The sequence below is a fragment of the Paralichthys olivaceus genome, chromosome 13 (genome assembly GCF_024713975.1).
Source record: "Paralichthys olivaceus isolate ysfri-2021 chromosome 13, ASM2471397v2, whole genome shotgun sequence".
In the NCBI taxonomy this organism is placed as follows: Eukaryota; Metazoa; Chordata; class Actinopteri; order Pleuronectiformes; family Paralichthyidae; genus Paralichthys; species Paralichthys olivaceus.
In genome coordinates this window covers 23209483-23237467 of record NC_091105.1, presented here as the reverse complement: position 1 = coordinate 23237467, position 27985 = coordinate 23209483, and the positions used below count along the sequence as shown (strand labels likewise).

At 42.0% G+C, this 27985-nt stretch overlaps 2 protein-coding genes across 3 annotated transcripts in view; one reads left to right on the top strand and one right to left on the bottom strand.

Moving 5' to 3' along the window:
- The first annotated feature begins 5 nt into the window (after window positions 1-5).
- LOC109631958 (uncharacterized) lies at window positions 6-20758 on the top strand. Its single transcript, XM_020091041.2, has 11 exons — window positions 6-189; window positions 1091-1253; window positions 1424-1495; window positions 1588-1664; window positions 2209-2309; window positions 4180-4296; window positions 5732-5806; window positions 16233-16371; window positions 18677-18759; window positions 18869-18965; window positions 19073-20758. Exons 1-11 carry the CDS (start codon window positions 130-132, stop codon window positions 19238-19240), a joined length of 1152 nt encoding a protein of 383 aa, XP_019946600.1. The 5' UTR covers window positions 6-129; the 3' UTR covers window positions 19241-20758.
- The window catches only part of zfpm2a (zinc finger protein, FOG family member 2a), a 116286-nt gene continuing 107743 nt past the window's right edge, over window positions 19443-27985 (bottom strand). For both annotated transcript variants that reach the window (XM_069537482.1, XM_020091096.2), the window contains exons 6-8: window positions 24799-25005; window positions 23901-24128; window positions 19443-23553 (exon numbers count right to left, since the gene is read on the bottom strand). In XM_069537482.1, coding sequence (XP_069393583.1) covers window positions 20993-23553; window positions 23901-24128; window positions 24799-25005 — 2996 coding nt within the window. In that variant the 3' untranslated portion in view covers window positions 19443-20992. The remainder of the gene's footprint in view (window positions 23554-23900; window positions 24129-24798; window positions 25006-27985) is intronic.

Genomic DNA, 27985 nt, shown 5'->3' with positions numbered 1-27985 from the left:
TGGGGAAGTTGGTCCCCTGTCGGCTCCCGTACCTTAACCAGGAAGTAGCTGTCCCTCAATTCATTCTGTTCCACTTCATCCTGGTTTCATCACAACACCTTTTACTTCACTCCATTACTTTATTCCAAAATGCGTCGGAGACCGGAAGCTCAGGCGTCAAGCAGCGAACCCGCTCGTGCAGATAAGAAGGTAAAGCAACGTTGATGCTAGTTAGCTGCTGATAGCTCCATGTGACAGCTCTGTTAGCTGACAACATGCTAACCTGCTCAAATCAGACACTCTCATCACAGTATGTCTGATACCGACGTTTCCATTCTGTCATCAACCGATCTCACAGCACTCTGGTGTTGTGTGGAGCATGACGCTGTGTTAGAACGCGTCCAGAGAGGAATGGAGCTGAATTACATTAAAAACACTCACATTTGAATCAGTGTTTGCTTATTTATATCTTAATCCCTTTGAATATATTAAATATGTATTGTTCTCAAGAATCTATTGCATCAGTTCTGTTATTCGGCGGACATCCTGGACAATGAAGTAACAATATCTCCCAGCAGTTTGCAAATTACAGGGTGAGATGGTCATCCACTACAATATAAGGTGGTTAACCCTGGTGCCCTTAGTTGACTTATGGGTGTTGATGATGTTTGACTATCATTGCAGTGCATGGAATGATAACCTAAATTGCAAACACACAAATAGAGATGGGCAGAAGTGAATGAATACGTCTGGTACTGTGCAAATGTTTAAAGCACTTGATTTAAAGTAAGGATGCTTTAAAAAATTGTTTGCATGTAGTCATTTAACTGCAAAGTGCCGTAAATATACAAAATATACCAAACATTAAATTGATGAATATTGTGAATACCCTTCAAAACATCAAGAACAATTCTCCTAGGTTAACTTCTGTATGTTATTGTCACACTGCAGAATTAATTTGGGAATGATCAGACCCCTTTACAATATTAATGTTTGAGAATGCATCACACAGTGCATGATAAATGTATGTATGTTTATAAGTGTGTGTGTGTTTGTAACAGAAGAGGTTAATGTGTGTTCACATCACATTTTCTTCTCTTATGTAAACCAGGATCCAGACCAAAGACCCCAGCGCCAGGCTGAAGCTAAAGGCAGATTGTCTTACCGTTCTGTGCTCATAAATATTGGAAAGTGTTTACTCCTCATCATCCTCATCCCTCCTTTCCTCAACTATGCATCGCTGCAGAGAGAAGGACAGATGCTCTTGCCCAAAGGTTCTCTCATCTAAGTACAACACAGCCATTGTTCTTTTTAATTAAATTCAATATTTACCTGTTAAGTGGGTTTTGCTGTATCAACTGCCTCTATTAGCAGCTTGTTATTAAGTTCCTGGAGTGAAAAACAAATCCTCTGTTTCATGTATTGTTCTCTCTCTCCTGTTCAGATGGCCAGATTGTTGATGTCAGTTTGGGTCAGAAGATGCATCTTTTGTGTAAAGGACAAGGAACACCAGTTGGTAATAATACATTTTCTTCGAATCTGCCATTGATCATTTTCCTGTGGCTTGTTTGTGTTTTAGCTCAGCCTAAACATTTTGTCCTTCTTCAGTTATACTGGATGCACCAACTGGAATGTCGTCAGACGTCTGGTTTCATGTCCAAGAAAATGTGGCTACACTAACAAAGGTGGGGAAATTATGTAGTGTTTTGAGTGTATTTACTCTGTTAAACCAAAGTAGCTCATCAGAGCTTCAATAAATATCTCAGATGAATCCCATTCATAACATACACTGAGGGTGAGTTAGCTTTCTGCCATTGGTTTGTCCTTCTGTGGATTCAGCTTCTATTTATGTGGCCATGTTATTATTTGTCAGTGCCACCTAAGGCCAGTCCTTGCAATGGCTTTGCCACATTGTCTCTGCTCAACAAGGACTCAGCACAGCACAAAGTCGGGGCTGACAGCCTGTCCCATGTTGTTTGTCTGAAATGTGACCCAAATGAGGTCACAGGCTTAATGGGGAAGATCCATCTGAAGAACTGCATCACAACATCAGTTTCTAACACAAACACACCACCATATTTACCTTATATATTAAATTCAACCATTGTGCATTCTAATGGGCCTCTGCAGGATGAGAAAGGGCAGGGTGTGTAGTGAGAGTCTCTTATGTGTATGTGTCATGAGGTTCTTCAAAAAATATTCTAAACCTGAGTTTGTCACACTGCTCAGGTCTGCACCTATGACAGAATGGGACTTGGCTTCAGCAAGCGGCTGATGCAGAATGAGACCACAGGAACTGAGAAAGTTTGGGGGATGTCAACAACTGGACGGTGAGAGTTACTTTAATTGGCATTTATCCTGATTCCCTCTAACACACGGGCTGTTCAGTCACTGTGCCCAGAGTCTACTTGTATCAGTCCTTTCATTATCATGAACTGCACTCCGGCAGAGTGAGTAGGATGGTTTACATATGCAGGGCCGTCTGTCTTGTTTACCTGTAGTTGCTGAATATTTGGAAATCGTAAATGATATGCAGGCCAGATGTACAGCACTGTAGTGTGAAGCGCAGGTGAATCTTGATTTCATAAGTGTTGATTGGGGGGAGCCAGATTCACAGTACTGTGGGGGGCATTCCTCATGTGAAACAGGCCTGTTGTAACTGCACCTCTTCAGTTTCTATGGTGACCTACAGTGTTTGTTCCAGGACACTGTAGCCTAAGTGCTGCGAGAGGAAAAATGGTCTTGGTGTGCGTCAGGGTCATGTGTGGCAGGAGAAACAGCAATACACTCATATACTCTACCTTCTCCTCATCAAAAGAAGCAGCTGATGAAGGTCAAGAATGGTGTCACCTGTGCATGTGCATAATAAAAGGCAAATGGGCAGCTACTTCTCTTACCTCTGTATTTAGTTCACAAAAAATGAAGAAAAGCAGCACGTCCTTACTTTTGAGAAGCTGTAACCACTGATTAATAATTTTTTCGGATGAATACATTTTGAATTTTGGTCAAAAAATGTCTGAAGAAAAGTGAAATCTCCAGTATTATTTCCAACTGCCTGTTCTGTCTGACCAACAATTTAAAATCCAACTGTATTTTTTATTCAAAGTGAAATATAACAGAGAAAAATCAAAAAATCGTCTGAGAAGCTGGAATCAGAAATTGATAATTAACTGATAATAATTTAAAGTATGAATTGATTATCAACATAAACTGGCAATACAGTTACTGTTGATTGGCATATCTATTAATTGACGAATAACCATTATTAGGTATGAGGTCAACTCTGGTTCTCATCGATAATAAAAAAGTGTCAAGTTAAAAAACTATTCTGCTTCACTACAGTACAGCCAGAACTGGATTAGAGCAGAGTAAGTATCCACAGGGAATCAACATTCCCTAGATAAAGTGGCCATTAGGGACGTTGTGTAGGAAAACCTGGTGTATTGCTTTCCTCCTTCATGCCCACCCCTGCCTTATGCTGCTGAGGGACTGGGCTGTAATCTTCCGGCCTCTGACACGGTAACGCATTTGTTGAGTCTTAAATCTGCCCAACAGATGACCAGACGTCGTTCAGCAAAAGGTCAGCAGTATAGTTTACCTTGGCATCTGGCAGCCACACATTTTGAAATGCAGGCAATTTCCCAGAGATCAATATCTCAAGGAGTTTGATGACCGCTTGGCCTAAAGTCTCGTGAAAACTTTTCATTTGTATGTGCCTCCTCAGTTTTGATTTATAAGCTCGGCAAACCCAGGACGACAGCTGGCTCTCTGAGAGGAGCTGCTCATCATGCATCTCTGATGATATGTCCTCACCAGCAAACTTATATATATATACAGTGTTTAGCAGCACAGAGGAGCCAGCAGTGCCCTCCTTTATGCTGTCATATGGGTTTCAGCAGTCCTGTTTGTAGGTACCATGTGTGAAAATACTTCATAGTTTCATTCAGTTGTTCAGAATTAATTAATTTTTTTGCCCTTCTCTCTCTAGCTCATTTCTGGATCTTACTAATAACTCTCCACTATGTTCTTAATAAACCTGTGAGAGCAGTTCCGAGATTAATGAGACTAACGATGTCCTGTTGCATTCATCTTTCATGTTGGGAGTCCTTGTATCACCTTGCTGAATAAATAACCCTCCTGGCCCAGTTTTCAGACTGCCCTGGTTTTGTACAGAGAAAAATGAGTGTTGTTGTCTTCCAGGATGGTGGATGATTTGCACCGGCTCCTGCAGGCTGCTGGAATTGCCAAACCCTTCATCCTTGTGGGCTCCGAGCTTGGTGCTTTCAATGGCAGGTTCTACAGCCACATTCACGATGCGTAAGTATTGTACATTGATGGTAAATCTCCTTCTGAGCTACACTTGGAGTATACCGATTTATTGTTGATGCAATTCAGCCGGTGTCAGGGCCATCATACAAAATTCAACAAGCATTTACTTAGCTGCCATTTTAGTTTTAAAAAACAACACCGTTTCTACATTTACTCCTGCCATCAACACTACTCCAAAGTTTTTGAGCACCTAAAACAGATACGTTTGGAAATGCTGCTGGCGCCATTTTAGTTTGGAAACTCCAGGGCTGCGCTGTAGTCTGGATGGGCAGAAACTGTGATTTCACACAGTCACTCGCTCTTCTTTCCTGATTGACTACCAGAGGTGAAGGCAAAGCATTGCACTTAAAGTTCCACCTCATCGTCAGTCAAAGAAAAAAAAACCCTGCTCTTACTTTTCGAAATTGTTGTCTCGTGTCTTTTCTGTAAGTAAGCAACCAACTGATGAGTAGAGCATTAACTTCCTGATTGCAACAGCACTCACATGCCAGGGAACGTGAATGGTTACGCGATATGGATTTTCAGGTGTGTTAGAATGGACATGGATTATTACACATACAAAGCTAAACCGCTCATGTGGCTGGAGGATGTTTTAGTTTTTAAATGCTCTTTCAAAATGAAAACGCTTAAAGCCATGCCTTTGTAAAAGGAGGCTGTGTTCAAAACCACAGACGTGGACAGGTACCAGACAGAAAGTGTTGCATTGTGGGAAATGTAGGCGATGCTGCTTTTGGACCCTGGCCTGTATTTAGGATTAAGAGCAAAGATATCTTGGCCTCACCTACTTTCATTTTGACGACTACATTTTTACTTGCCTCTTACAAGTAACCTCTGCCAAGCTTTCATAAAAAGTTTTAATAAAATGTATTCTGCAAAGCCAATTTAATAATCAAATAGTCAAATTTAATTTTCATATTCAAATCAGTTAAACAATGTTAAACAATTAAAAATATATATATATATCTCCTGTTTAAGATTGCAAATCTGTGGAACATTTAAACATAGCATAGGATAGAATGATGTGCCTCTTGAACTTACAGTTAACTAAATATATTGCAGCGTCCCTTCAACCCCAATAACTCAGTCGTCTCAGAGACAACGTGGTGATTAACGTGACAAGTAGGATGTACCGGGAATGAAAGATTTATTATTTAATCAGGCACGATGCTGCTGCTGTTAAGAGGGAAAATTAAGTAGTGGTGAGTGGATGACACCTTTCCAAATGGAAATATTGCTCCTGGATGTGGTATACGTGTGGTTATCTTTCTGTGGGGACGCAGGACAGACAAATCTACAGGATGACAGATGTGATGACATCATCCATCTCACACTCATTAAGGCCCAGGCCAGGAGGGTAAAGTGGACGGTCAATGAGTCTTTCCTCATCGGAGTGTATTTGTGTGTGTCCTGTCATTGTCTTCAGGCAAGTGTCAGACCTGGTGCTGATCGATCCCATCCCAGAGGCCATTTTCGAGGAGGACCAGTGGAAGGAGTACTGGTGAGTGCATGGGGGGGGGATTCAGGGGCGTATGAAGGACAGGTGGGCTGATAATTAAGGGAGGAAGGAGCAATTCAGTTTCAATTCAATTTTATTTGTATAGCGCCAAATCATAACGTTAACTTATCTCAAGGCACTTTACATAGTAAAGCCGAGGATGAAAGGAAAGAGGAGAGAAGATGGAAAGATGTTGAAGGAGCATAAGGGATGTGCAAAATGCAAACTGAAAAGAAGATTGAGAAGGGAGTAGCGAGGAAAGGAGTGAAGAGGATGATAATGAACTCTGTATGGAAAGTACAGAGGAGCAGATAAAAAGCGAGAGGCAGGGAAGAGAATGAATGAAGAAAAAGAGAGGAGTAGGAGAAAGGAGGCAGAGATGCCTGCATCTTTCACAAGTCAAGCACCAAACTTTTCCTTAAATGGCTTTTATGGTGAGGGTAGTTGATTATCTGTGCTGGGTGGAGCTCATTAGCATGATTAATTGTAGGCCAGAGAAACTCATTAGCTGATTGCGCTTTTTTAGCATGAAACAGATGAGCTGAGAGCGAGGGTTGTGGCGGTTGTCAGGACTGACTGACATAAAGTGTTATAACACTGCTTTAATCCTCCAGAGGAGATATATGTCAAGTGGCAGTCATTTTCACAGCATATATCTGATTATGTATTAATTATCATGAGGGGTGGGCAGGCTGTTATTAATGATAAGAGTGCAGAAGAGGAGTGTTGGTAGACATGTCAATTATGAAACACTGATGTTGGAAAATTGATAACTTACTCGAATATAATATTTGAACTCAACGACAATGGAAATACAGTCCTCCTTTTGGTTTTCCTTCAGAGGCTTAAGCCCCAAAATTCCTGGATGCGCGTTGTCAAGGTAATGAGACAAGCAACTGCACTAGCTGCCCAACAGAGGAATATGAGGGAATTCAGAGCATCTCATCCAACATGGAAGCAGATTATCTTCCTCATATTTGAATAAGCAAAACCACCCTGACACAAACACAGCGGTCAAATCACAACAGGCTAAAAGCTGGTGACATTATAGATTGATTTTTTTCAAACTCACAGTACAGACGAGAGGACCATGTGTTTATTGACCAGATTTGTAGCTAAGCTCACAGGAGGGTATTGCTATTTCCTACAGCATTTTGAATATAAAAAGAACGTTTTTGAAGTCTGTACCGGCCCTCACCACTATGTGCCTCTCATGTCTGTCCCAGTCCCATCATGCATGCTGGTCTCTCCACCACTGGAAAGCCTCACTTATGTTAACCAATAAAGATGGACAACATTACAGCTCCATAAAAGTGATGCCAAAACATTTTGACAACCCTCTGCCCCATGGGCCAGCGTACACGCCAAATGCATTGTCAAAAAACAAGGGCGTGTTGCATGTATTAGCTTGTAGCTCAAAGCGTAGCTTCCTTTTTAAATTAGTTTCCACAATAAGCATATTCCTCTAAAATAATCTTGACAGCTTTTGGATACTTTTGAGAATTTAGTTTTGACCTTTTGCATAGTTTTTTCTTTAAACATTTACCATATCTGAATCTTAGACCCTTTGATTGAATAAAGTTTTAAACTTGGATTTGTATATCCTTCACTTAAACAGTATGTGGTATGAGTGAACAATTTGTATGAAGTTGGATTATGCTTTGACATAATTACATGTGGTTTTTAACATTTATTTATAATCACTTTCAAATTTTTCAAAATTTCCGACTCTTTTAAAATCACCATTGAGGAGTTAATTTGTGCTCTGATATGACAGAGAGCTGTGTGGTTAAATCAGGTCACATTTTTAGGCCTGACTCCATGACTAAGTGCATCTGTGGTTCCAATGGTAGCTCACAGCTTACATAAGTATGAGTTGAGCCAGATAAGACATGGATCCCTGAAAATGGCCTAATTTGTACGTGACTCAAAGTGGAGCAGCACCATTTATCAGCGGTATGTGTCCAATTATCCTCTGATTAATAGGCATTCATTTCACTGAGTACATGACAGTGTAGCCACAATCCAATTACTCTGCGGAGAAGCATTGGAGAAATGAAATGAATCAAGGACTTACATTTACTCCGTAAAAAACAATTTTATCATCTGCGTGGATATCCATAGAAACAGGAATAGGACACGGCAGGATGAAGATGTAAGAGAGCACAACACCAGGCATCCTGACATTCCAGCAACCCAGTGCCATTTGCATCATGGGCTCCAGCATTCTTTTTTCTTTCTTGTACCTATTTTATTTTTTTTTGTTCAGAACAGTTACATGTTGGTGTTATTTCTCACTGGTAGATACAGGTGTATTATCTGTCAGGTTTTACAGTGTTGGTACACAAGATAAGTAATGCAGAAGGGAGCAGGGCTGCACCTGAGCAGGATTGTGAGGAGACTGTATCAGCTTTGCTCTGGGACTGGAGGATTTACACATCAAAGACCTACTCATTAACAGAGGCTCGCTTCCAGAATTAGTTCAGTTACATCCTACAAAATGATTTGCCATCATCTCCTGAGAATGCTATTACCCTGTGCTTGTGCGTGACTGTGTGCATAGGCATTGACTTGTGTGCACTATGCTGTAAGGGGTCAAGTTTCTTATTTGGGATTTTCCCCTGCAGACATGGTAGCATGTGTCTCATTCCCTTGCAGGCACAGATAATGCTTCCTGATGAGAAACCAAGCAATGGGTCTAGCATCAGAGATTAGGAGAAGCCCCAGTTTGAGTCTGGCCAAATTGCATTCAGAGAATAAGATGCAGTGGTTTGAGTCACTCGGAGCTGTCACTCTATGTTTCACCAGAACAATCAAAGGAAGCTCTACATCTCTTCACTTCAAGACAGACCACAATATTCTCTCCATGATGGACCTGGCTTTATGGACTGGGGCTGTTAAAAGGGAAATGACCTGCATCAAGCTTTAGCCGCATGTTTCCACTATGTATCCATGGCACGAGTCCTTCTGGGCTACAGTCTTCTTCTTAAAGGGATAGTTCACCCAAAAAGGAAAATTCAGCCAATATTTGCTCACAAATATGCCGATGGAGGGGTGGGTGAAATGTTTGAAGCTGCCTGGAGCCGCGTCCACGACAATATGCAACAACCAAATGGAGATGGGAAGATGTCAAAGAAACCAGGGGTGGTGTCAAAGAAAATAATGAAAAGATCAGCCACGCAAGCTTTCAATACCTGGGTGGCGGATCTTTACATTATTTTCTTTGACACCACCCCTGTACTCATGGCTTATGGTTTTCTGATCCAAACTGCAAGCACCTGATCTTCAGCTTGCCAGGGAGTGTTGTATTGTCAATGGTCTCCAGGCCGCAGGCAGCAACCTTCCTGAGCTGTTGGATAAAAGCTAGATGATATGTAATGTATGCAACAGTTTCCAAATGTTTTTGGTCTTAACTATATTTGCTCAGTGAATCAGTTTTCAAATGAATGTCTTCCACCTCGCCGGCTGCCCCGTGGAAAACCACAGCACTGCTTGAAAGGCTGCTGATGCTTATGGCTCAGCTCGGTGTGAGTGTGCCCACACTACTTGAAAAAACTGCTTTGAGGGTGAAGCCCAAGCTACGAAAAAAAAAACATGTCCGCATACTTTTGGTCATCTTGTGTACTCTTTATAATAACTGGTCTCTGTATTCTTTAGATAACCCTCTCTAGATAGAGCTTTAACCTATAGTTTGACAAATTACAGCAAATGTATGGATACATTTCACTGAATTAATTCAATTGATAACTCTCTCAAAATGTACGAAGAAGGAATTTAGCTGTGCATGTACACACAGCATGTATGTGTGTATCTCCTGTCTTTCTGCAGCCGAGTGTGTGCATGGGGTATTAAACTAATTTACCCCATGGGGAATATATTTGCTTAGAGAGCAGAAATGATTGGGAGTGCTCTCGTCCTGGGATGGTCCTTACGGTTTAATGAATGCTGATTGATTGGCAAACTCTCCGTTTTAATGTACCATTACTGTGTTTAGTGCAACTCAGTTCTCACAGGAACTCCACTTGAAAGTCTTCTCAACCCTTCCCTCTGCATCTCACTTATTTTAAGTGTTAGTCATCAGTAGTTTTTTTTACTTGGGTTATATTTTCAACACTCTGAGTTTAATGCTGAGACACAAAGCTTGTAGTTAGGTTCCTAGTGAGATTGTTTCACCTTCTATGTATGTGTATGGTGTTTAAAGCCAAAGTACAGAGTACGTGCCCTCTCTTAATGTGGGTGTAAATGTGAGATGCATTTAAGTGGCATCAAATGGATCTCTTAGTGTGCAGCTGCTCGCTTGGACAGAGCCTGATTTATGAAGTTCAAAATGAAAAGAACTCTTTATGTCCCATTCATCATCGTACCTGTCATTAAAATGCTCATCAAGACCCGCACGCACGCACGCACGCACACACACGCACGCACGCACGCACGCACACACGCACGCACACACGCACACACACACACACACACACACACACACACACACACACACACACACACACACACACACACCTAATTACATAAGCTATTATACAGGTGCATACTGTACTATGTACACATACATGCTCAAGTTACCTGCCCAGCCTGCTGCTGTGTGTAGCAGATAGGCATGTTTTGCAGTTCACCTCGAGTCTACTCTGTATGACAGGCAGCGTATGACTGTCACTTTGACTGACGAGCGTTCAGAGTCACACAACTGCTGCGTTCGGTTTGATTTATAAACCGGACAGGGTTTAATATCGAGGCCAAGAAACCCTCCCCACAGCACTTTAATAGAGGATAGATTTACAGACATAACAGAGTCCTCTCCTCTTCTCCTTACATGCCTCTAAGACATTTAATCATTTCAGTTATATTCTGTTTGAGTAATTAATGGCATACTTTAAATGGCGTTTTTTAATCTCAGAGCATTTGCTTCCTCTCTCTGTCTCCTCTGCCCTGGTAAACAGTAGCAGCCAGCCAGTGATGACATATCCAGTCTCCCCCTCAGAGCCCATTTGCTTTTACTACATTCAATAACCCACTAGAGCACAGCTCTGCTCTGAGCCCCTGCAGGAATCCATGGCTTAGATTGGCAGCAATCACACGGCCATGGGCCGATGGAGGGAGGGAGATAGAAGAATGGAGAAAGAAAAGAGAGACAAACAGAGGGAAAGTTAGGGCAGTGGGAAATAGAACAAAGTAGTATAAAGGATGTCTATTGTTGAACATTACATCTAACAATGGGAAAGGAAATGGTTGATCATCCCTTTAGCTCTTTACACACAATATTATCTGTATGTTATGTAGAATACTGTGCAATGACAATCCAGCTTGAGTGAGCATCAAAAATCCTGACCTGATAATATGAAGCACAAACTCCACATTTAATATCATATGAGTGTGTTGTGCTGTGTCTGACCCTGCAGGCTCCAACAGTGTGTGATTCATTATGCTTCGTACTGTGGTTCTGTAATGGCTCCCAGTGTGTTGGCCACACAATCGTCTCTCGACTCGGCTGTCCCCCCGCCCTCACTAATTCCCACCCCCCTCATCCAGGGACTCCCAGACGAATCGGGAATGCCAATTAATTGTAATTAGAACCACTGTAAGCGTAACTATTGCTGTTATGCTCTGCTAATGAAGAAGGGCTGGTGCGGCCCCTGTGTATTTACCCTAGTGTAATCTATAGTATTGATGCAGAGGAAAGGCTGAGCAGGCAGGGGATGCTGGGCTCAGACTGATGTGGGCTCTGGTACAAGAATGACACCTTGTGTTTATACTGGGTATTGCGCCTTTAAATTATAATTCGCCTATGTTGAGACAGTTTTTAAACATTCTCTTTGTTCCCTGTTTAAAATAATTTTTGCAAAAACCTCTACAAGTTTGCATTATTTGGGATCAAAAGTTACATTTACACATATAACTGATCTTCACTTTATGAAGCCTGGTTCACAATCAGTTCACACTATTTATATAGTGTGCAGTGACACAGAATAGCAGTTAAGTCTATTTATACAAGAAATAAAGCAGATATACACATTAAATATAATGTACAGTCCTTAAAGCAGTTTGATAACATGTTTCTTAAAAGCAGAATTTGTTTAAATCCAATAATAAATAAAAAATAAGAGCAGTGGTTCATTGTTTTGAGAGCCCAAACCTCCAAAAGCCATTTCAATACCTCCTACTGTTATAAAATACTGTGAAGGTTTAATAATGAAATCAAACTTAAAAGCAGACTATTACATACTGATGGTATAGATAGATATAATTTGATAATAGATACAGTTGGAACACGTTGTAAAGAATCTGGCATTATATTACAATAAGTACAATTTGTAAGAGGCTCTAATGTTAGAGACTCTAATGAGGCTCTGATATGAGCAATATGTGAATTGATTTGTTTCTGTGTCCCAAAGTATGCTACGATAAAACTGCTAGTATGTGAACAGTGTACAGCCCACTCAGAAATACAGAAACATAATACTTCATACAATAACTCCTCTATTTTATATCCTGTAGGCCTCAGGGTACTGTTATGTGTTTGGCTGTTTCGTAAAGGCCAGATTTAGTTTTATCTTTGTTGTAACATTGTGTTTTACTGTCACAGATAACGCCTGTATAACAAAGCCATTGTGGACAGGATGACGGAAATGTCAAATCAGATCTCTTTGATTGGATTTGAGAAGTTTTCTGTCTGACTAAATTAATGTTTAAATTTGTCACACACTTTTTCGGCCTTTTCTACAGTTTTTTCAATGTAATATTCTGTATATTAGATGGGGGGGGCTTCTCTGTCATCATATTTAAATATATAAATCTGTATTTTCCATTGTTGTCTGTTGTCTTTGCAGACCAGCACATCGTTCCAACCATCCAACTGACAAACAAACGGACAGGGCTGAAAAATTAGAAGCTTGTGTGTTGTATAAGGGCATATAAGAAAGAACATGGTATCACACACAAATCCAAAATGTCAAGGGGAACACCGTGACAATCATACTGTCACCAAACCAACACAGTAAAACACCTCTTAAATCCTCCAGGCAGGTCACTGCTCTGCCTGAGGGTGGAGGTAATTTGTCTGTTTCAGAATGGTCACATTAAAATATTGGTCATCCATCCATTAGCTACACATCTTATCCTGTGAGGGTTCCTGGGGGAGCTGCAGCCTATTTTCCTATTGATCAGTTTGTCCAGACTTCCCGGCTTCCATATTTAAAAAATACAATATTTGTTCACATACTAATTATTGGTTTTACTGATGATATGTCAACCCTGGAGCTGCAATCAGATACAAAATTGAACTATAGGTACTCATGACCTTATTTTTGATGAATAATCATTGAAACCATTTAGGTTAGGGTGCAATGTTTGAAGATTTGATTATACAGGAAGTTCATATAGTCGAGCCTCATGTAATAGTCCATGTTTAAATGTTCTCTACTCATTGTAATAGTTGGCAGAAGCTCGTGTAATAGTTCGTGTCTTGTGTGTGAGCAGGCTCTCAGGTAACGGAGGCCCTGCATATGAAATGAGATGGTAATGAGGAGGAGGAGGGGAGCCTTATCACTACAGGTCCAAATTCCGACAGTGAATTGCGCAGTTGTAACAAAAGTAACAGAGCGTCCATTCAGCCTGCACTAATCCAGATGGGAAAGTCAAACAGCAGAAAGTCCACGGCACAAACTCATTTCATCACTTTATTAATTTAGATATTGCCTCCTCGCTCCTGTGGGGAGGAAAAAAAAAAGAGCCCCTCTGAAATGACCAACATCGGTGAGGCGTTTTGCTCTACATGGTTCCCCCACCTCGTCTCCTCCCGTTATCTGTTTAATTCATCCCGCCAATCTTGGCTGTCTTTACCCACTAAATTTCCCTTTGACACGCATGCCTTGCTTCGCATAATCCTCACTCCGGGGCAGAATTAAAAATGGAAAAAAAAAGAGGAGGGAATAGGACAGGTGGCTGGAGAATCCTTGAAATAATGTTCAATGCCAGACCCAGGAATGATTCGACCAGATTCAAACTTGGGGGCCTGATAGAGAGAGGGTTTTTTCCCCTTTATTTTTGGAAACGGGGGGGTGAGAAAAAGAGGGACAGGTGGAAAATGCACAGAGACTGAGAAGTCCCTAAAGAGCCAGGTCAGAGAGTCGAATCTAAATTGTGGTGCCAGAATGACTTCAGGGGAAAATTGTGGCAAGGAAGATGAAAATGTCAAAATGTCACTCTCTGGAGGTCTGATTTGAAAAGTTTTCTCTGTGTGCTGAAGACAGAATTAGAACGCTCGACTTGTTTCTTTCCCCTCTCTGCCTATATCCATTATTGACCTGTAGGGACTGTTTGTTGTACCATGAATATGGCAGATACGTTATCGCACACAGCCATTTGTTGCAGCTGAAGAACCATTCTCTGCTGTTTCTATCAGCTTTATCTGACCAATCAGTGCTGACATGCTTTGACGGAGCACAGCTGGATATTTCAAGCCACAGTTCTGTGGTTGGTGACACGTCATATCGACATCGGGTGAAATGGGTTATTTTACACATGGAAAGTGTATGTTTGTGATGTAGGTTTGATATGAGCAGTATAATGGCAGTGAAGCAGTGCTGAGGGCTGCCTGTTGTAAAATGCAGTTTGCTGTGGTAAATACTACATGTTTGGATTGTGACTGAAGATACTGATACTCATGTTACTAAGTTTTAGTGCTTAAACACATTATCAGTTAACTGAATGGTTGATTGAAGGAACAATTCCATCTATATTTAGGCAGATTGGTGCCTTGAGCCAAATGTTAACGTCAGCATGGCAAAATGTATGACATGCTGATTTGTAGCAAGTAATGCTAACCATTTTCATCATGTGTATCAAACTATGACTGGACGATATGGCCAAAAATTATATCAAGATAATTATCACAACAAATGTCTATTAGACTGATCTTTGGTCCTGAATGTTGTTTTTATTAGTAGAACAGTAGAAAGTAACGGAAAGTTAACAAAATTAAAAAATCCATCCAATAGCTCTTGAAGTATCTCATGAAAACCCACAAATGTTTGAGGACCATGACATTTTGTGCCATTGCATTTTCCGTAGAAGTTGAGTTAATTCAGCCTGCACTAAGGTGGTGATTGCATTAGCAGATTGGTATTGATATCTATAGATCCACACCACAAGCTAAATAATGGTTAAATAATGCTGAACAAGCTTCTGAAGTGGGGAGTTCCCTGTTATTTCTTTTTTATATGATTGAAAATGGGTTGTTGATTTTTAGAATGTTATTTAGACAAGACATCGCCTTGGGCTCTGAAAATTTCCTATAGGCATTTCTCACTTTGATCAATTCTATCATTTTATATACTAAACAATTGATCAGGTATTCAGTTAAATAATCAACCAATGAATCAACACAACTTTACATGAATAGGGCTGTAGTTTATAAGCAGTAAAAAGGTGAGTCTACTGAAGGATTGAACATAGAAGAGAGGAACTGCTAGGACACAGGAGCACAGTGATATTAGTGTGGCCCAGATCAAGAGTGATACTAAAACAGAGATGAGCGTCTCCTGGTGCACGGGGGCTGGTCTTCAGTGTGTTGGCTGAATGTAGGGGCAGGCTTCGCGGCACGGCGACGGCGGCAGCAGGCACACGGTACTATTGATTGGGCTCCACAGGCTGAGACCAGCCAATTCAGAGCACCAGTGAGCCGAGACCGATTGGGCCTCCTGAGTTACAAAATCCCACTGCTCTTCGTCTTGGATCTGCCAAAAAAAAAAAAAAAAAAAAAACATTTCTCATTCCCCAGGCAAATGTTTTCGGAAGAGAAAGTTTGAGGTGTTGGGTTGAAAAAGCAAATATCATGTAGGTCTTAACTGGAATATCTATTGTAATCATGACATTAAACATGTTTTGATTCAGAGATTAAATAAGCAACACATATAAAACCAGTGATAGAGGCTCACTTCAATGAGAGGTTAATTTGATTTTGAGCTGGTATTTTTAACCTTATAGAAAATTATAATATTACTCTGCTGCCTACCCTGGGTCTTTGGTCCTTTTAAAATCTTTAACACACTGTTTTGGATTTAAAGTCCACAAATAGTAGCAGGTGACAGCAAAGCTCAGAAAAACGGAGTGTAAAATTGTTCGATAGACACACTGTGTCAAGAATATAAGGTATTTAGAAAGCAAATAAGATAAATGTTCTCCATTTATGGTTACTTCATAAAGTCTGGATTTGTAAGTAAAAATGTATTTGTCAAATCATGAGCCAGAACGCCTAGCACCATAATGTCAGTGCTGTGATTTTAGATGGTTTTACTGCCATTACACGGTCAAAATATCAAGCAGTACATCTTTTCAAACCAGTGTTTCAGATACTGAAACTTCAGTCAGTCTCCTGCTTAAGTTGTATGTGTGTGTGTGTGTCTGTGTGTTTGTTTAGGTATGGTAAGCTGCTGCCGTCGTTCCAAGCCAGACAGTTCTCAGCAGCTACAGGGCTGAGCCGCATGCTGATTATCCTGGGGGCGATTGAACCGACTGTCACAGGCAAAAATGTCTCAGAGGAGGTCATCCAGCTCCAGGTCAGGCAAAGACACACACACACACACACACACACACACACACACACACCAGTTGTAATGTTGATTGTTAAAGTGTGATCCTGCAGGTTACACAGTAGGTAAAGAGTAATTCAGAGGTGATTTATATATATATCAAGTTATCAGTGTGGAAAGGTGCTATCATACATAAATACTTTGGCTTTGTTCCTCAGCACAGGCCTTCATTAACCTATTTAATACCATGGAAGAAAAGTGATATTTTACTCTGGCATTTTAAATGCACACCCCTCATGTTTCCTCTACAGCCACAGGGTGGTGCTAGTGTGAGAATAATGGTGCCTCCTCCTCAGCAGAGATAGGAGTGGATTATGATTGCAGGAGCGTTTGTCTTCATATTGTCAGAGGCTGTGAATTTGCCATGATATGACAGCAGACATCATTTTTAAATAAATGAAAATTGAACCCATTCCCGGGGCTGACATGACGCCGCGAACACACTGTATCTGTGGATGCCTCCTATATTGTAAAACTCAGCCTTTTGACAGGTCATACAGTTTGTGAGGAAACGGCTGTTAATATAAGCTACACGCTTTTTGCTGTGTATTGCAGATGAGCTTTTTTTTCCTACAGGGGTTTCGCACGACTCAGATCTGCTGTGAATCTATTTAAAAGAAACATTCAGTCGTGGCACTTCTGTCTGTCTTAAAGGCCTGTAGTCATTTTTTACTTGCAATGGAAAATGTTCTAGGCAGAAGAGGAGTAATGGATTCTGCTGATGAACAACAGCCAATATCTGGGGCAACATGGGAAAGTATTTTAGTGTTGAAGTGAACCTTCAAAACATTCATGTAGGGCCCATTAGGGACAGAGACAAAGAGAGATTATTGCAGGAAAGCTAATTCTGTAACCATTTATTACATTTAAACCATACAGTCCTACTTCTGTTTCTTTTATGTCTCCATTCAGAGAAACAACTTACACTTTAGTGGCCCTCTGTGAACGCTCGGCGACATTTCTAAAATCTGTTCAGCATTAAATGTTTTTCAGCAGCTGTCCTCATGATGCAATGACGCCTGCGTCGGGATGAATGTGAACAGTTCGTTAAGATGCCTTGTTCTCTGCTGCCAGCCACCCACGATTTGATGGCAGTAGTGATGAGGGACCTATTTCAGCTTTTCAAGTATTACAGTTGTTGCCAAGGAGATAAGGACATCATTGTGCTTGAATTCTCCAAGGACAGAGTAAGGTTTTGTAGACAGGCTAGTGAAGGTTATAATGTTCGCACATGCACACGCACGCACGCACGCACACACACACGCATGCACGCACGCACGCACGCACAAGCTCGGTGAACTCAATAGAGCATGCAGTCCATTTCTCAAGGGCATGTTCTGTAACCACTGCTTAATTGAACTGGAGCAGAATTGTTTGCTGCTATGTTAACAGCACCAAAGCTATTTGGTCTCATCACATGTGGGTGATGGATACAGTTAGAGGGGAATTCTGCTCAGTTTGAGAATACACATCTATTTTGGTAGCGCGGTGAACTTTCCCTGCCCTGAGCCAAAGAATCAGGGAACTAAAGATTGAGATTTCAGATGTGATATCAGTGTTTTGGAAAATGAACTGGTCACTGACTTCACTGCATTCATATTGTCTTGTTAAAGCAATCGCTAATGTATTTTTCTCCAGGAATTTGAATTTGGTGTGATTTAGGAGTTTGGAGAATTCTATCTTTCTCATAAGACGTTTGCAGTTCTGTGCAGCTGCTGTAAGTGTTGGAAAGATTTTGATCATAACACTTCGTAGTGACAGTGCAAAACAGATTTTTAAGTGCTATGCAGGTTTTTGGGGTTCGCTAAAATGACCCCAAAACTGTCAGTATGTGGTGATATGTACTGGGAACTGTGAGAAGTTGGGAAAAAGGCAAACCTGCTATGATTGAGGAAAAGTTGAATTAACCTGCCAGTAGAGCTACTGAGCAAATCTTTTATTAGAATTGCTCAAATCAGTTGGCAAGATAACATGTAGACTTATTGTCTAAATTTGGTTTATGGTTTTATTGTGTAAGTTGCTTTAAGTCTGCTATTTCAAAATCATATCAAATTACAAAAATGGTCAGAAGAGATATTAAACCAACCACGGACAGAAAGCGGGGTTTATATTTTCTATATTGATCCAAACATATTCAGTACCATTTATTGGCTTGCTTTGTTTTTGTTTTGTCTTGCCTCTGAAACTAATATAAGTAGTATCATGTATATATAAGAATCTATATTTTCTTCTCTATTCAGTTACTGATTTTCTGTATCTCTGTCCCTCACAGAAATACCTGCTGAGTAACCCTGCGCATCAAAGCAGTGCTGTGGATGAGCATTACTTTGTGAATGAAAGTGCAGCTCAAGTAAGGTATGGAAAAGATTTCCCTTCATTATTTTAACAGTCCTGCTGTTATCATGTTGAATGAGAAATTAGAATGAACATTGCATTATTCAAATGTGTTGTGCTGTCTTTAAAGGGACATCACAAAGTTTAAGCCCCTTTCCAGCAGGGTGTCAGTGAGTGTGATCACTGGAGATTCATTTGACGAGCAAATACCAGAACACCTCAACCAGGTGAGCGTGTTTACCCGAGCTACACAGCTCCAGCCTTGCAGTGACTGAACAATATGGTAATATCTGTTGTGTAAAGCCCATAGTAAATCATCTCTTCCCTGCACCAGATGGTAGCTAAGCTTCAAAAGAAGTTTCTGGAGGAGTCCTACCCATCAGCCAATCAGATTCACATAAAAGGAGCAGACCGACGAATGATCTACAAGAAGCCATCTGCCATCAGCCAGCACCTGCGAAGACTCATCAACCAGCGACAAGCCAAACAGCAGAGCGAGTGACCCATGGCCAAAATGTAACTACACCCCAGACCTGGACAGAATAATAGTTGAATATGTTTTAAATATTCAATAAAATATTCAAGTTATCTTTTTACCTTTCCCTGGAGCAATCTGTGGAGATTGTCTACATGTCTGCTGAGGTTCATCAAGGAGTCCATTTTAGAGCACAGCTCTGCTTCATTGGAAGCTTTTTAATTGAAGATAACTGGAGGGTATTCAGTGTGATTGGAATATTTGCTGTTTTAGATTCAGAAAATATTATCTTTCAAGTTGTTATTTCAGTCTCTTTACCTGATTGGTCAGTGCCAAAAATTAATACATGACTTCATATCATTGTAAAGGCCACACATTTCACTGCTCAACCTGATACTTTTTATCTCATCCGCTTCTTTATAGCCGCAGGCAAAGGTACATTGAGTTCCTCTGTGTCTGCCGCATCAGCTTCAGTCATCTGTTATGTGCACATAATTGAGTTACATCACTATCAGACACAGAGCTCTATTTTTGGACTTGATTTGATTAATTTTATAAATTGCCAACAGATGTACCTGGCTGGCAATCCCAATTTTGTATTTTTCTGAGCAAATCTTAATGTACTTTTGTCTATTTTTAACTATGGCAAACATGAACTGTTTTTAATGGATGAACGGTAGTATGAAAGAAAGACCAGACAGTATTGGTTTATCCTGAGGATTTAAGTTTAATTATGACACCACATCAAAATAAAAATTTCCAACAGATCTGGAATTTAATTCCATCCATATACATGCATAGCAACAACGTTTTAAGAAACATTTTCTCCCATAATCAGGACATTGGAATGATCATTTTACATCAGTATCCCCACTGACCTCCCACCCATCTTGTTCTTCAGCAATAAACGTAATTCTTGTACAACTTCTTTTTTTCCCGATGGGGTTACAAATAATTATATGCACAGTCCCCATTTCATAATACTGCTTTCAGTAATGTTCCCCCATTTACAAAGTATTGCATTGAGAGCAAATTGCAAAAAGGGAGACCAAAGTGTATCATCAAACAGAAATACGAGTACTATACAAGAATGCTGCCATCCTCATGAAAACATCCACATCTGAGTTGAAGAAAAGAGACAGGGACAAACAGCCACATATGTATGCAAAGCCATGTGTATATGCCAAAATGTGAGTTGCAGGGATGTGCCTGGTCATCACACCCAAATGGTGATTATTAAGGCTAACAAGTCAATAGTAGCAATCTGCAAGTGACATTTTGGGCATATACAGAAACTGGTACAGCAAATAAGAATACACAAGTGCCTCAGTAGCTATTTTTGTGTCTAAAATGCATCTCATTTTTGTATTGTCTATTGTTTCATTGAGCCTACATTACAGTGTAAACAATATGTGTGCTACACAAGAATGACTATACAATAACATTACAAACAACTCTGATATAAATTTCATTTTGAATTTAAATTAAGATCACTACTCCTATTAATACTGATTGTAAAATAAATTAATGTGAAAGTGGCACCAATATTATTCTTGATTCCTTTTTTCTTTTCTTTTTCTTTTTTAACCAATGGTTTTGCATTTTTAAGTGTTAAAATGATGAAAGAAGAAGCTTCTCTTGATTGTCCACAAGCAGCATTTAGCACTGCGTGATGCACTATTCCAGACACAACAGTGTACCAAAACAAAGGAGAAAAAGGGGTTAAAAGTTGGGGGAAGGTGTGGGAAGGAGGAGAAGAACATGTCTTATTCTTCAAACTTATTTTACATGCTCCGCAGCATGTGATGAACAGTAAAACTTCTTATGGGTAATAAAGTTTGACAGGTTGTTGAACTGAATATCACAGAGGCGGCAGTACTTGCCACTTCCAGAGCCGTTCACGCCTTTATTGGCTGTGGGGGCCGCCTCCTCATTTGGGGACTTGGAGGAAGGTGACATGTTCTCATTGGAATCGGCCTGGTTCTCAGTGGCCCACGTAGGTGAGGGATTGGGGGGTTGGCCGTCTGACTGTGGCTGGTTCTCCTGCTGGGGGGGAGCTGTGCCTGAACGCTCCTCTGGCTTGTGCCCCCCATTGACAATGACCATGCTCCGGTTTTTGGGCAGTAGCGGAAGGGGCTCTTTGCCGGGGTGGGGGCAGCCATTAGCAGCAGGCTGCTGGACCTGCTCTCTGGTTGTTCCTGTCTCTCCTCCTCCGCCGCCTGCACCTCCTCCCCCATTAATGCTCTGCTCTTGTTCGCTGGCCTCTCCCTGCATCACTGGTCCCCCAGTCACATAATCGGTTGGCTTTATCCCAAAATACGGCGATATTTGCTCAGGACCTTTCACCTTCTTTATTGCTCCGGGATAAAGGCAGTGGGGCAGAAACATATTCTTGTTCTCATCTTTTGATGGGATGAGCTGGGGCTCAGCGAAAGGCTTGAGTGCCGGCACAGGCCCCAGGTGAGGGGGGAACATGCCTCCATTCTGCACCATAACCTTCCCATTGCCATTCTTCTCACATTTGCCTGGGCTCTTATCATAGACATCATCAGGGTTGTTATTGCCTTCACTTTTCACATCTGGGAACACGGTCGGATCCAGGCTGCCAGTCTCATTGTGTTGTTGCTGTTGTTGTGGCTGTTGTTGCTGAGCAGCAGCAGCAGCGGCAGCAGCGGCAGTTGCAGGGCAAAAGTTCTGTTTGTGTGCCAGGTAGTTCTCCACTTTGTTAAAACTTATCTTGCACACTGCACATTCATGATAATCCAACAGTCTTTTAGGAGAGCTACATGTCTTGTCAGAGACTGGCGAACACTTTTTGCTGAGATCAATGGGTGCGTCCAGCTCCTGCTGCTCCACAGTATTGCATTTGGGAGCCAGAACTGGTTTAGTGACGGTCAGAGAGGCCTCCAGGTGTTTGGGTACCATACCTGGGAAGATGTCACAGCGGGGGTGGAAGCGGTCCACTAGGCTCTCTACAGCCTCCTGGGATGTACAAGGGTTCATTGTAGGAACTCCAAGAAAACCTGTCTGACCCATAGGGGGCCTCTGGTGGTCCTGGTCGGGGAGACACATCTCGTACATCTTCCTGCGCTTGCGGGTCCTCATGGTTCTCTGCATGGATGGCACCTTGTTGGTGGACATGCGTTTCATGGGGGGATCATGACGAGTTGCGCAGTAGTACTGCTTGTGGACCATGTAGGTCTCATGACGACTGAAGGTGATATTGCAGGCTTCGCAGGTTGTCTTGTTTGGATCATTGTCACTTTCCACCAAACCTGTACTGGGGCTTTTACCCTCCATCTGCTTTCCATTCATCCTCTCCTCTGCCCCAGTCGGGGTAGAGACCTTCTTCACCTGTCCTGGTAGATCCTTATCAGGCCCTTTTGCCCCAGCATTGATCATGTCCAACACATTGGAGTTCAGACAGGCAGACTGCATGAGGTGGCTGTCGGCCTCTGTTGGGTGGCAGCTGGCCAACATGCTAACAGAACTGTGACCACTGTTCGGGCTCACCGCCTCAGGGACCTTATCTGAGAGGGCAGAGAAGTCAGGAGACTTTGCCATGTGTTGCCAGCGACTGTTACAGTAGTGCTTTTTGTGGACCAAATAGTTGTCCAGGTTGCTGAAGGTGATATTGCATTCAAAACAGGTGGCCCCTTTGGGCATAAGAGGACTGTAGATGACAGGAGGGTAGCTGTTCCCTCCATGGCGGAGCCTCCGGTGAACGAGCTCTGACATTTTAGCCAGAATCTCAGAAGCCTGGGGGACGACTGAAATGTCTTGGGAGAAAGCAAACTGAGACAAGAAGGGGCCCATGGGAAATGTAGGCATGTTATGCTGCACAGGGGAGGAGGCCAGTCGGGGGCTGGAGGGCTCAGACTTGATCCTAGTGTAAGAAAAACTGGCTTTACTGCCTGGGTGCGCCTCTCCCTTCTGAGCAGACAGCATAGGCTTCTTCTCAGCCTTGTCAGCCTCTCCGTCTGTGCTGGTCTCCTTGTTGAGGGCCCCTTTGGGACTTCCCAGCAGAGCATCCTTCCTGTTGGCCAGCTCAGCGCGGGCCTGCTGCTGCTGCTGCTGGAGGCTTTCCTCAGGCCCCCTGGGGGAATGCTCACTGCCGTCGCCTTCCCTGTGAAGTTTGCTGCCGTGCCCATGTAAGTCCTGATGCTGTAAGAGTTCCCTGTGGCTCTGGAAGCTGATATGGCAGTGATTGCATCTGAAGGCCGCCTGTGACAGGTGAGACATGATGTGATGCTGGAATGTAATAAGAGAATCTGCCGTGTAGTTACAGATTGTGCATTTCAAGCTGGTGCCAGGAGGGAGGCTCTCTTCCATTTTGACACCTGTGAAGGAGATAAAAGGGAGAAATGCTCAGAATCTCGCCTCCCACTTCTCCTTTAGAGTTAACTGTGGAACCCATCAAACGCTCATGCATTATGCCAAGCTTATTCCCATCCACAAGGTTTTTTTTTTGCTCAAGGATAAACTGTCAGCTATGATAGCTGACAGTGGGTTATGTATATTTGAAAAGAAATGACAATCATTTCTCCAAACCTATGTCATTTTTATGTCAAAACTGTTTTTCAGTAAAACTGGTTGAAAGTGGCTGTCTAATAGAACTATAATATTAAAACAAAATTAAAATCTGTTGTCTTGGAACTCTACTGCACAAAGTCTTATATTCACTCACCACTGTGAGAGGTGCTCAAGTGCATTTCCAGGGCTCTTGCTCCAGAGAAGCTCTTGTTGCACTGTGGGAAGGGGCAGATACTGGGTGTCTGATGGGGTACGGTGTCGTTCTCCTCCACTACTGTCTCTGGCTCCCTCTGTCGCCCACTGCAATAGTACATCAGGTGGGCCTGCAGGTTCCGCTCACTCCGAAACCAGATTCCACATGCCTTGCAAGGGAAGATGTCCTCTGGAGAGAGATGGAGAGGAACAAAGAGGACATGATGTCAGGGTACCAAAAGTCATTTCACATTCATACACATGTAAAAAAAGAGTTTGCCCACATTGATACGCACATGCTGCTCTTCTATACTTCTACAGTTCTGAGCCTGTGTTAAAAGGCTTTTCCACCAAATCCTCAGCTGCTGCATATCGCTGTGTTGCTACCACTGGGTTGGTGCCCTTTCTCAAGGGCAAACAAGAACACTGGACCATCTGCTTACAGAAGCCTCCCTGTCGAGCTGAACCCAGATAGCCCTCGCTAAGTAAACAAACACACTATTTGCATGAGGCATCTATTTTGCAATTAACACGTTAGTTTGAGCCTCAGTGTGTTTATGTGAACCCAAAACTTGAAGGTCGATGGCTCTTATCTCCAGTGCGGAGACTCATCTGGGTTAATCTACGCCCGGCGGAGACGACGTTCCTTGTTAAGCAGGTGACTGAGTGCAGGCTGTGGACTTGTGTGTGTGTGTGTGAGAGAGAAAGAAAGAGAGAGAGAAAGAGAAAGGACAAGAACATGTGTGTGTTCTTGTGCATGTCTGAACAAAGATATGTCTCCATCCAGCTCCTGTGTGTGTGTGTGTGTGTGTGTGTGTGTGTGTGCGTGTGCGTGTGCGCTTGTGAGCATGGACACTTACTATTGACGATGGCAGTGGGCAGGATGGAGGCCATTGCAGCTTGCTGTGGCAGGAGCTGGATGCTGTCCAGCAGCCTGGCTGGGTACATGCCCTCACTCAGAGACATGTGGTTCACTGCTTGCAGACGTGAGTCAAAGTCCACCGCAAACGCCACTAGCTCCTCGCCCTCCATCATGTTCTTGGTAGTGGTGCACCACAGTTGGCCGCCTGGACGAAACAGAGATAATAAAGACATTTAAAAGGTTGCTGCAAGAGAGGAGAAAGCTGGACCGCAGATACATGTGAGTAACTGTAGTCCTAAATGTTGCAAGCTATTTGTATGCGACTCAATTGTGCACACAAATGGTCTGTTGTACTACACTGTGCAGTTGAAACATGTTGCTTGGTTGGACATTAAGTAAAAAAAAAATGAAACAATACATGCTACATACTGCATTGCCACAGGAATTTTAAAAGGACTTACAAGCAGCTTTTTACATGTAAAATGTAAAAATTTGCTATTTCAACAATTTACAAAGAATGTGATTTTTTCACTTAGTTTTCAGGTTTTTTACTCCAATCTGATACAATGAAGGTGAATAGAAATGTGTTTGCGGTTTTAAAAGCACAGAAAAATTTGACTTAAAAAACGTCTTTCTAAGATCAGCGCCCACATTACTCTAGATAATCAATAAATTCATTGGGACTATTTTTTGTGTGGTTCCCGAGACGGCTCTCCACAGTGAGGTCTGAAGGTTACACACAGAGACAGTTTTTGTAATCACCACAAACAATAATTATCAATGATATTTCATTCACTCTGACACATTTGAAATAAATAAATCCAAATATATACATATAATGGTATGTGAGAAATGGGTTTCTGTGTTTTGGGTAAACCTCTTAAAGGTCATTTCTTTATTTATGCTGCCAATAAAATGTCTTTTTCGGGCTACTGACATATTTAGAAGCCGGGGTAAACTGTAGCCTACAGTAGTGTTGTCAGCTAGAACACTGAGACAGGTCCTCCATATTATTAGATTGTTGTGTTTTGGGATTAAGCATTCCTCTGAAATCTTCTGAACATATTCATTAAGTCAGAGAAAGGGGGAGGGGGCAGGAGGAGGGAAGGGGGTAGAAGGAGAGAGTGAAGGTTTTAGCTTAGATAATATTTATCTCAGCACATGACAGGCTTTTCAGCTGCACTTCATTTTCCATTGAAGAGATTAAAGTTTTAATATGACTATTTACAGAAATCTGGCTGGGGAGATAACAACAAACTATGATACACTCCCGCTAAATGGCAGAATTAGGACATTGTTTCTGAGGAAAGCTGGACAATTAATTAAAGCACACTGTTAGCTTTCAAAGATGTGCAAACATACCGACGGAGTGTCAGGCTGAGAGGGGACATGTGATTTGAGCCCTGGCTGATGTGGAATAAAGAGAGTCCTCAGGAGAGGTGCGAGGACTCGGGGATGAAGCTAGAAAGCGCCCTGCACATGTGGAACACCGATTACTCATGTTTACACAAAACCTATGAATCACCAGGTTTAAAAAGAGCCCTGCAGACACGGTGAAGGTGCTCATGTGAGGCTCTGTATGAAAACAATTCACTTTTCTGTGGATTTATTGGAAATGGAAACCTAATGTGCAGTGGAAACAGTGTCACAATGTCTTTGCGCCACCTTCGCATGTATTATTTATGAATCATTGTTCCATTTTTAGAATGAGTTTACCATTATTTTAATTCAAAATAGACTGTTTCAGATTTCACATCACATGTTTTGATTAAAACCTTTCTAGCCCTTCCTATCTGCTGGAGCCGCACTAAAAATTAGAGCGGTTCGAACGTGTCGAAGGAGTGAAATGGTATTAAAATATGCTATCTTTCAACTGCACTTGTGTGCAGGCTTCCTCTCCTCCTGTGTGTGTGTGTGTGTGTGCGCCTGCCTGAGAGTGTGCATGTCAGCGCCACTTTAAAGAGCAGTGCCTATCTGTCGGCCAATCTGCTGTGACGAGACACACACTTCAGGCCGCTCCACTTCATCGTTTTGATTCTGTCATACCACACACTGCCTGGAGAGGCCCTTTGAATTTTTATCTCCTAATTAAAATAACAAAACTCCCCTCCACTGTCTGCCCAAGTTACCATCAAGGTAGATACAAACTGCCACTGACAATGGCAGGGAATATATCGCAGTCATAGCCACAAAAGTTTCTCTCCTTTGTATGGATCTCTTAGTTCAGACGCGCTCAGCTTACAAAGAGAATGATGAAGTAGGCCCTGACGCTCAGATACAAATCAGTGTTTTTTGGATCAATCCAAATCAAAGATACTGTATGCGCTCCGCATCTGAAATGAAGCAGATTATGTGGAGCCTGATGAAAATGTTTTACTGCATTTTGACAGCAGAATATGCACTCCGATTGCAGCCCTTCAGCCAAGAATGCTACAGATCCATCTGTTGTGTGTGAGAATGCTGGAAGTGAGTTTTAGGACTGCATGTCCCACTTTTACTGAGCCACACAAAACACTGAGGCAGCACTCTGCTTGTTACAGTCACTCAAGCAAGACAGGATAGCATGTGCTCTGGCTGCAGGATTATAGTTTAAACTACACTTAAATTATCATTGGAATTCAAAGTCATTGCTCTTTCTGATTTGTCCGATTTTTTTCTTTCACCAATTCGAAGTAGTATATGAATTTAGCTTTAAACTTTTTTCTGAAAGAATCAATATTAGCACATTTCGCAAGTGGATCAATAGTCTAAAACTGAAATATACAAAAAGAGTGATTAACTGCAGCCGTAACATCAGCACATTTGCACACGTATAAATAGCAACACATACCCACAGTACATCTGTGTCCTGTGACGTGTGTTTAAGCAGATGAGCAGAAACGTCACTTTCGTGCACATGTGAAAATGCAAAGCAGAGAGAAGTGACTGCACGGGGGCATCAGGTGGGCAACAGACAAAAACAATATTCCCTGAAGAAGCTCTCTGGGAAGGTTTGTCATGGCTGTTTCCCTCTGACGGCCTATTCATGACAGGTGATTTTAGTCACAGAGACACAGGTGATCCACCTCTGACAAAGGCAGGATCTGCATGCATGAGAAGTGGTGTTGCTGAGGGGGGGGGGGGGGGGTCACTAGTAAGAGCTAAAGACCAACACTGTAAGTCGAGCAAACTGGGGGAAAGGCAGG